We start from the raw sequence: 10783 nt of genomic DNA, 5'->3' as shown, positions 1-10783 counted from the left end.
TTCAAACTTTGGTTTCCAATATTTTATTATTTTTATTCAGCTCGCAAGTTCGTCTGTCCCTTTTAAATGTTAGCGTTTTGCTGTCTGCCTTGAAGCAGACCTTTCCATTGCCACTGCCTCATATTCTGATTGATCTTTCTAAATATTTTATTTCTCAACTTACTCAAGATCTTCTGTTGTTTATAAATGGGAGAGAGATAGATAAAAATAGAGAGTAAGAGAAAGCGAGGGAGAGTCCGAGAGAAAAGAAAAGTAAGAGAGTGGGAAAGTGAGAGAGAAAGGAGAGAGAAACAAATACGGAGAATCATCATCATCATCATCGTTTAACGTTCGTTTTCCGTGCTAGCATTGGTTGGACAGTGTGACCGGGGTCAGGGAAGCCAGGAGGCTGCACCAGGATCCAGTCTGATCTGGCAGTGTTTCTACAGGTGGATGACCTTCCTAACGCCAACCACTCTGTGAGTGTAGTGGGTGCTTTTTTCGTGCCGCCGGCACAGGTACCGGGGGGGCTCGCAGCGGCAACGATCGGTTGGTGCTTTTTACGTACCACCGGCACAGAAGCAAGTCAAGGCGGCGCTGCAATCGGCCACGTTCGGATGGTGCTTTTTACGTGCTGAAAGGAAGCAACAGAAAGTAACAACCACACTCTTACCCGCGCGTAGAGCGGGTCACCTTCAGCTAGTATATATATATATATATATGTATGTATATTATATGTATGTATATATATATATATGTGTATATATATATATATATATATATATATATATATGTATATATATATATGTGTATGTGTGTGTGTGTGTGTGGGTGGGTGTGTGAGTGTGTGTGGGGGGTGTGATGTGTGATGCTGGTGGCACGTAAAAGCACCCACTACACTCCCGGAGTGGTTGGCGTTAGGAAGGGCATCCAGCTGTAGAAACTCTGCCAGATCAGATTGGAGCCTGGTGCAGCCTTCTGGTTCGCCAGTCCTCAGTCAAACCGTCCAACCCATGCCAGCATGGAAAGCGAACGTTAAATGATGATGATGATGATGATGTATGTGTGTGTGCATAGGTATGTACTTATATGCATAAATACAAACACACATATATATATCTAATAAATAGCTTCCTAGATTCTAAGCAAGGATTCAAAACCAAATCAACATTTTTCTACAGGTTCTCTTCCTACTGTCCCCAAGCTTTGCACTCGGAAATTTATGACTGTTAATTGTTAACCTGTAACCTTTTCAAACTTGTGTCAAGGCTGATTACAAAGGAAAAAATATTTTGTTTAGCCTGTCCTAATTTAGTTAGAAAAAAACTATAAATACAGGACCCCAAATTGGTTTTATGTTATATCTCTTTGGTCACTTGGCACCTAGCTGAAGAGCATTTATTCCTCTCCTTCATTTATGGATTGTCCTCAAAGGAATATACAATATAAATTCACCCTATCAACTTGTCAGCCCAGAAAGGTAAACTCTTTTACTCTTTCTATTTCTCCTTTTCCTCCAGTCTTCTAGCAGTCAACAAAAGATGAATTTAACTACCTACAGAATGAATATCGGAGTTGCAAATAATTATTGTACCACAACTCAGAGAAGTTGTATCAAACATATGTAACAATGAAAATCAAAGGGCTGTTTCAACAAACAAATGTATTTTCTTCTATCACTCAATGCATAAAGTGATTTAAATTTGATCCTTCCACCAAAATTTCATTAGCTTTTGATCTAAAAACCAGCTTAATAATGACAAAGATAGTTATTATACTAGGTTCTTAACTTTCTTTTCAATGTACCATGCAATGGGAAGTAAACATTTTAACTACAGAGACCCATTATATATTTATATATAAATATATATATTTATATATAAATTTATGTATATATATATTTATTTTGCAGTTTTGTTTGCACGATGGCCCGGAAGTTGAACCGGATCATCGAGACCAGGCTAATTCCGATTGGATATTGGAGAAATGCAAACATCTGATTGAAGAGTCCTTTCCAGGACTTGAACCGGAACCCAGTATTGTGGAATCATGCCTTTATACGGTCAGTTTTAAAAGCTTTCAAAACCTCATCTTCAAAGCTCGATCCATTATCCTTTATCTTTTCCTTGTTTCACTCATTAAACTGTGGCCATGCTGGGGCACCTCTTTCAAGAACTTGGATCGATCCCAAGACATTTTTTTTAAGACTGATACTTATTCTTTTGGTCACTATTATGCCACAAGGATGTAAACACACCAACATCGGTTGGGGGCAAACACAGACACAATTACACACACACACGTGCGTGCACACACACACAATGAACCTCTGCAAAACTTTGATTGGCCTATGATGCCCTACAGTGGGACTGAACCTGGAACCATGTGGTTGGGAAGCAAGCTTCTTACCACATAGACATGTTTGTACCTTATGAGTTTTCCCTTTTTACTAATGTAGTGAAACGACCATTGGTTGCCTATGATCAAATAAAAAGCATTTATTGAAAAATACCAACTGTATCCGAATATGAACATATAATGCAATTTTGGGTTTTGTAAATATTTTAATTCATAAATTTATAACTTTTCAATCTATTCTCAATCAATTCACATTGAAAAGGGGTAAATACCTCCCCTTTTTCTCATAATAACAATTACTAATTACCTCCTCTAAAATTTATTTGCCTCCTGATTCATTTGTAAAATCTCCTTCTTCCAACTAACATGGAATGAAAACTTCTTATGATAGTATGAAACTAACTTCTTATTCATGATTAGCACAAACAAAACCGGTTGACAGTGTAAACATTTTATTTCATAAAAATATATATATTTTGTTCAGCATAAAATTTCTGTGCATTTTCCATCGTTTGGACAAATAATGTTTTTTGATCAGATGCAATGGCTGAAACAAAAACAGTTGCAGCATGGAAGATGTTCGTAAGCCATCATGAACTAACTGTTACATTCTCAGATACAGCACAAAGTTTTGTCAGTGAACATGTTGCGGTTTCAAATCGACAAAATTATTTTGACACAAATGAATTTAAATGCTGAAGTGAAACTAACAGTTTTCGTGTGTTCATGGATGGTTACAACATCTTCCATGCTGCAATTGTTATATATATATATATATATATATATATATATATATATATATATATATATATATATATATATATGAAAGAAGGTTTGAAAATGCAATTTTAAAAGAGATATATTTACTTGACCGGTTCACTTTTTTAGAAAAAGATTGTCAAAAGTAACATGTAAATGCTTGGTTGTGTTAGTTACTGGTTGTCACAAAATATTACAATACATATATACATTCTTTGATAATAATAAGCACGTGTTAAAAACAATTTACAAGGAAAAATCTTTGGAAAATATTAAAAAATTAAAAAGTTCATTAAAATATTAGGCAAAAAGATTACAATACCTATATACATTCTTTGATAATAATAAGAAAATGTTAAAAACTGTTTATAGAAAAAATTATTAAAAGTTCATAAAGAATATTGGGATTTCATTAGAAATCATGTTTGTTTGGAAGTATCTATATATATATATATACACAGAAAATTATATGTATATTGCTATATATATATATATATATATATATATGAAATACACATACACATACGCACATGATGGGCTTCCATGCAGTTTCCATCTGTCAAGTTCACTCACAAGAAGGCATTGGTCAGTCCAGGGCTGTAGTAGAAGACACTTTCTCAAGATGTCACCCAGTGGGACTGAACCTGAAACCCTGATGTTGCATATTAAACTTCTTAACCACATAGGCATGCTTTGATGGGTCTGGAAAAATTAGCAGCCCCTGTGGCCTTCGCAGGCCTTCTGAGACAGTAGAAAGGCATGAGAAGGGATGAAATTCCAGAGGGATAATGATCTGGGGGAAAAAGGATTGAGTTTATGTTTAGAGAAGTATCTGGAGGGTGGGACACAATATGGGTGATGAGACAAAGAGGAGAGACGAATGATTCTACAATGCTTGAGTGGAGATAGAGCACGACATCAGTCAGCTCTGAGGAGCAGAGGCCGTTATAGTAGCAGTAAGAAAAAGCAGAGAGAAGGCACAGTGCCCCTGTGTGCTGGACCAGGGACTGGAGCTTGTCTGTGGGTGACTTTTTGCCGTAGTCTTAAAAACGTTGGTGCATGTGGAGCAGTAGTTCCCTTCCAGATGTTGGTACAATGTTCCAATATGTTTCTCACCTGAGTTTAGTGAAGTGGTAATAACAATAACAACAACAAAAACACTTTTTTTTTTCCTTTTAAATATTTTCAGACGACACCTGATGAATTTTTTCTTCTGGACAGACATCCAAAATATCATAACATTATTTTGGCAGCTGGGTTCTCAGGTAAATATTTAGTTTCTAAACAATTGGATTCTCAACATTTTGGATTATTAACTGCTTTTGTTACCAAAGGAAAGAATTTTCATCTGAACGTGGCCGATGCCAGCGCTGCCTTAACTGGCTTCTGTGCCGGTGGGACGTAAAAAGCACCAACCGATCGTGGCTGTTGCCAGCCTTCCCTGGCACCTGTGCCAGTGGCACGTAAAAAGCACCTACTACAGTCACGGAGTGGTTGGCGTTAGGAAAGGCATCCAGCTGTAGAAACACTGCCAGATCAGACTGCAGCCTGGTGCAGCCTCCTGGCTTCCCAGACCCCGGTCAAACCGTCCAACCCATGCTAGCATGGAAAACGGACGTTAAACGATGATGATGATCATCATCATCATTCTTATTGTTACCACTGCCACCACTGTCACCACCACCTCTGTTACTGCCACTGTTGTTAGCTTTGGAAGTAGTAGGATTGAACCCCTATCCATGTGGCTCTGACTTCGCCACAAAGCCAGTAATTCTAGAGAGTGTGTGTATGTTGTGGAGGCTGGAACTAGTCAATCACATTGACAGCGGTGTTCAAATGGTGCTTATTTTATCAAGCCCCAAATGATAAAAGATAAAGTCACAGCCAGGAACTGACACGGCCTACTGGTGCAAAATCTTGTAAGTATGCACAAGAAGTGACATCACCTCTCACCAAAGGATTTTGTCCACAAGGCATTAGTTTGGGTGGGAAAGACAAAATTTGAATACTTTTTGAACACACCTCTAAAAAGTATTATTATCTTCATTATTACTCTTTACTCTCTTTTTACTCTTTTACTTGTTTCAGTCATTTGACTGCGGCCATGCTGGAGCACCGCCTTTAATCGAGTAACTCGACCCTGGGACTTATTCTTTTGTAAGCCCAGTACTTATTCTATCGGTCTCTTTTGCCGAACCGCTAAGTAACGGGGACATAAACACACCAGCATCAGTTGTCAAGCAATGCTAGGGGGACAAACACACACACGCATATATATATATATATATATATATATACGACGGGATTCTTTCAGTTTCCGTCTACCAAGTCCACTCGCAAGGCTTTGGTCGGCCCGAGGCTATACTAGAAGACACTTGCCCAAGGTGCCACTCAGTGGAACTGAACCCGGAACCATGTGGTTGGTAAACAACCTACTTACCACACAGCCAAATTATTATCTGTTGTGTCTGGGGAGAGTCATTTTCTTTTTGTGCCTTATAACATAACACACTCACCGGTAAAATTTCCATTTATTTCTTATTTTTATTTTCCTAAAATTATTATTTTGAACTTACAGGACACGGTTTCAAGCTGGCACCTGTGACAGGGAAAATCCTTGGAGAAATGGCTATGAATAAAGCGCCGTCTTATGACTTGAGTCAATTTCGACTGGACAGATTTACCAGAAAATCCTTGCTGTAATTTTAACTAATTTGATACCAACATGCCAAAAAATAACTATGGACTCTATAATAAAAAATTCTTGTTTTAAAGAGATCTTAATTAAAAACTATGAAAATTTCAATTTAAATTATGCTCTAAACATCATATTAATCATGATAAAATTATTTTCTTAATTTCTTCATTATTTAAAAAATTAATTGAGACAAAACAGTGTATTTCAGCAGAAATTGAATCAACCCACTGATACCATTGCTGGTTCTATGACATACCCACAAAGTTATCAACCACCTCACCAACAACAACACTGAACACCTTTTTGATCTCCATGTGTCCAACACACGTGGACATGCCTACAAAGTCAGAAAACAATACAGCTTCCATGACTTTCGGAAACATTTTTTCACGCTCAGAGTTGCTGAAGCATGGAACAAACTGCCTGCGTCAGTTGTTGACTGCCATGACACTGCATCCTTTAAGGCCCTCATGCTTTCCGAAATCTGCCGAAACTACACCTGATTATATATACACTTTAGATGAGTTGTAGTGCACCTGAGCACTGTACACAATTATTATTATTATCATTATTATTATTTTCCCTGTTTTAATATGGCCTGAATTAAAATGTTTTACCAAAATTTCTCTGCTAATTTTCATTCCGAACATAAGCTTGATAATGATAAGAGTTATGTTGCTCAGTTCTTTTACTGGTTTCAGTCATTACACTGCGGCCAAGCTGGAGCACTTCCTTGAGGAATTTTAGTTAAACGAATTGATTTCAGTACTTATTATATTTTTGTTAAGCTTGGTACTTAGTATATCAGTGTCTTTTGCTGAACTGCTAAGTTTCAAGGACATAAACACACCATTACTGATTGTCAAGCAACACACACACACACACACACACATATACTTTTTACTCTTTTACTTGTTTCAGTCATTTGACTGCGGCCATGCTGAAGCACCGCCTTTAGTTGAGCAAATCAACCCCAGTACTTATTCTATCGGTCTCTTGCCGAACTGCTCAGTTACAGGGACGTAAACACACCAGCATCGGTTGTCAAGCGATGTTGGGGAGATAAACACAGACACACAAACACAAACACATATATATACATATACATATATACGACAGGCTTCTTTCAGATTCCGTCTACCAAATCCTCTCACAAGGCTTTGGTCGGTCCGAGGCTATAGGAGAAGACACTTGCCCAAGGTGCCACGCAGTGGGACTGAACCCGGAACCATGTGGTTGGTAAGCAAGCTCCTTACCACAGAGCCACTCCTATGCCTATATACATTATATATATATATAGTATATATATATATATATATATATATATATATATTATATATATATATATATATGTATATATCTATTTTATATATTTTATACTCTTTTTACTATTGTTTCAGTCATTTGACTGCGGCCATGCTGGAGCACCACCTTTAGTCGAGCAAATCGACCCTGGGACTTATTCTTTGTAAGCCCAGTACTTATTCTATGGGTCTCTTTTGCCGAACCGCTAAGTGATGGGGACGTAAACACACCAGCATCGGTTGTCAAGCAATGCTAGGGGGACAAACCACACACACAAACACACAACACACACACCACACACACACATATATATATATATATATATATATATATATATATATATATATATATATATATACATACGACAGGCTTCTTTCAGTTTCCGTCTACCAAATCCACTCACAAGGCATTGGTCGGCCCGAGGCTATAGCAGAAGACACTTGCCCAAGATGCCACACAGTGGGACTGAACCCAGAACCTCGTAGCTGGGAAGCAAACTTCTTACCACACAGCCAAGCATCAACTTAATATTTCACTTATTACAAACTTGAGTATAGCAAAGGCTGTATGTGTTTCATCAATCTGCTAAAAACAGCAGTCAAATTTCCTCAAAACTCACTCTACTGTTTATAAAAAAGGATCAACACTGTTAGTTAATGTAGTCATTGATACTTTCATCATCATCATTGTCGTTTAACGTCTGCTTTCCATGCTGGCATGGGTTGGACTGCTTGACTGAAGCCTGGCAAGCCAGGAAGCTGCACCAGGCTCCAATCTGATCTGGCAATGTTTCTACAGTTTCTAGCAATGTTTCTTAATGCCGACCCCTCCAAGAATGTAGTGGGTGCTTTTTACGTGCCACTGGCACTGGAGCCAGTCAGGTGGTACTGGCATTGACCATGCTCAAATGGTGATTTTTATGTGCCACTGGCATGGGTGCTAGTCAGGTGGCACTGGCATCGGTCATGCTCAAATGGTGCTTTTTATGTGCCACTGGAATGGGTGCCAGTCAGGTGGCACTGGCATCGGTCATGCTCAAATGGTGATTTTTATGTGCCACTGGAATGGGTGCCAGTCAGGTGGCACTGGCATCAGTCATGCTCAAATGGTGCTTTTTATGTGCCACTGGCTCGGGAGCCAGTCAGGCAGCACTGGCATTGAAGGCAGCACTTGTATTGAAGGTGGCACTGGTATTGAAGGTGGCACTGGCAACAAGGTGGTATTTCTATTAAAGGCGGCACTGGCATTGAACATTGACAGAATAAAAGATAAAAACTATTGGAAAATACCATTTTATTATAGAATTTTAGATTAGATTGAAGAAGGCAAAGTTGGGGCTAATAACAACAGCGATGCAAGGTTGATTCAGTGGGATTTGAACTCAGACTGCAGAAAGCTGGCGCACAATTACCACAAAGCAATCTATATGACAGTCTAAACGACTTTGTCCAATTAGCCACCTTACAATGAGAAGGCTAAAGATGGAATGATCTTTTTGTCATGAAGTCTTTAAGGAGAAAGTGGACAAAAACAGCAATGAGTTCAAATTTTGGCACAAGGTTTGTTGTTTTAGGGAGGTGGTGGGGAGCTAGTCGATTACATTGACCCCAGGGCTCCACTGGGATTTATTTTATTGACCCCTCCGAAAGGATGAAAAGCAAAGTCAACCTCAGTGGAATTTGAACTCAGAACATAAAGAAAGATGGAAAAAATGTTGCTAAGCATATTTTCAAGTATGCTAATGAGTCTGCCAGCTTGTGATGTTAACGACAACAGCAATAATAACCATCACCACCACAACATCAACAGTGGAGGCGCAATGGCCCAGTGGTTAGGGCAGCAGACTCGCAGTCGTAAGAGCGCGGTTTCAATTCTCAGACTGGGCATTGTGAGTGTTTATTGAGCAAAAACATCTAAGTTCCATGAGGCTCTGGCAACGGGTGGTGGTGAACCCCACTGTACTCTTTCACCACAACTTTCTCTCACTCTTTCTTCCTACTTCTGTCACAAAGCAGAGGAACCATGGTGTAACCCACTATGGTGTGCTAAACTTTCAGACCCTAGTCTAGATTGCGAATCCTCTGTACCCCAGGATGGTTCAGCTCTCCACCCGTTAAAAAGCCACAGTTTACAGAATGAGGATAACAATGTAGCTTTCGCGCCCGTGCAACTGCCAGTCTATCATGTGTGGTGGGTGGATCTTCAATTTGCCACACGCATTCTTAGCATTAGAGATTATTCTTTGTGGCTAATGGCGTGAGTCCTGATTGGAAAAAGAAGAAGAAGAAGAAGAAGAAGAAGAAGAAGAAGAAAAAGACGAAGAAGAAAAAGACGAAGAAGAAGAAGCAGCAGAAGAAGAAGAAGAAAAAGAAGACAATAACCACCACCACCAAAACAACAACAACAGCAACAATAACTACTACTACCACCACCACCACCACAACAACAACAATAACAACAACTCCAACTTCAACAGCATCACCACCAGAACAATAACAATTACATCAACAACAATGCCAACAACAACAACGCCAACAACAACAACAAATAACAAAAAACAACATCAATGTCCTCACTATGAAAGAGAAAGCAACAACAACAGTAACATCAACATCATCACCACCACGACCACCACCACCGACAATAACCGACAACCCTTACGTGCAATCATACATAACTTATCTTATCTTTTGCCATTCAGCAAAATTGGGTTTTCTTTGTATTCAAAGTGTTTTGTCCTAATTAACACAAATTGCTTTTGTTTTATTAATTACAAAGATCAGAATAGGGGGGAAGCAGGGGTGGGGGGTTATGTTTCTCTCTCTCTCTCTTTCTTTATGTCTCTCTTTTCTTATCCGTGTGTCTCCCATTCTCTACCCCCCCTCCCTCTCTCTGGACCTCTGTGCATATAATTCTGCTTGTGTATGTGTTTGTGTGTGAATGTGTGTGTGTGTGTGTGGAGTGTGTGTGTGTGTGAATGTGTGTGTGTGTGTGAATGTGTGTGTGTGTGTGAATGTGTGTGTGTGTGTGGAGTGTGTGTGTGTGTGAATGTGTGTGTGTGTGAATGTGTGTGTGTGTGAATGTGTGTGTGTGTGAATGTGTGTGTGTGTGTGAATGTGTGTGTGTGTGTGAATGTGTGGTGTGTGTTTGAATGTGTGTGTGTGTGTGAATGTGTGTGTGTGTGTGAATGTGTTGTGTGAATGTGTGTGTGTGTGAATGTGTGTGTGTGGTGAGTGTGGTGTGTGTGGTGAAGTGTGGTGTGTGTGAATGTGTGTGTGTGTGTGGATGTGTGTGTGTGTGTGAATGTGTGGTGTGTGTGTGAATGGTGTGTGTGTGTGTGAATGTGTTGTGTGTGTGTGATGTGGTGTGTGTGTGTGAATGTTGTGTGTGTGTGAATGTGTGTGTGTGTGTGAATGTGTGTGTGTGTGTGAATGTGTGTGTGTGTGTGAATGTGTGTGTGTGTGTGGAGTGTGTGTGCAACAGAACAGGTTGACTATATGTCTAGTCAGCTACGAAGAGTGGGTGTTGGAGGGTGTCGAAGGTTGGTGGAGGTAGAGGACAGTGGTATCGGTGGTAGTGGTGGCGGCGGTGGTGGTGGTGGTGTCGGTGGTGGTGGTGGTGGTAGATGTGGCGGTGGTGGTGGTGGTGGTGGCGGTGGCGGTGGTGGTGGTGTCGGTGGTGGTG

General features: G+C 39.7%; 1 protein-coding gene across 3 annotated transcripts in view; it reads left to right on the top strand.

Moving 5' to 3' along the window:
- Positions 1-5887, top strand: part of LOC115224568 (peroxisomal sarcosine oxidase-like) — a 49602-nt gene extending 43715 nt beyond the window's left edge. For all 3 annotated transcript variants that reach the window (XM_036513494.1, XM_036513493.1, XM_029795493.2), the window contains 3 exons: positions 1892-2041; positions 4286-4361; positions 5675-5887. In XM_036513494.1, coding sequence (XP_036369387.1) covers positions 1892-2041; positions 4286-4361; positions 5675-5799 — 351 coding nt within the window. In that variant the 3' untranslated portion in view covers positions 5800-5887. The remainder of the gene's footprint in view (positions 1-1891; positions 2042-4285; positions 4362-5674) is intronic.
- The last annotated feature ends 4896 nt before the right edge of the window (positions 5888-10783 follow it).

The sequence above is a fragment of the Octopus sinensis genome, linkage group LG25 (genome assembly GCF_006345805.1).
Source record: "Octopus sinensis linkage group LG25, ASM634580v1, whole genome shotgun sequence".
In the NCBI taxonomy this organism is placed as follows: domain Eukaryota; kingdom Metazoa; phylum Mollusca; class Cephalopoda; order Octopoda; family Octopodidae; genus Octopus; species Octopus sinensis.
Note: the sequence above shows the minus strand (reverse complement) of the source record. Positions and strands in the feature narration are given on the sequence as shown.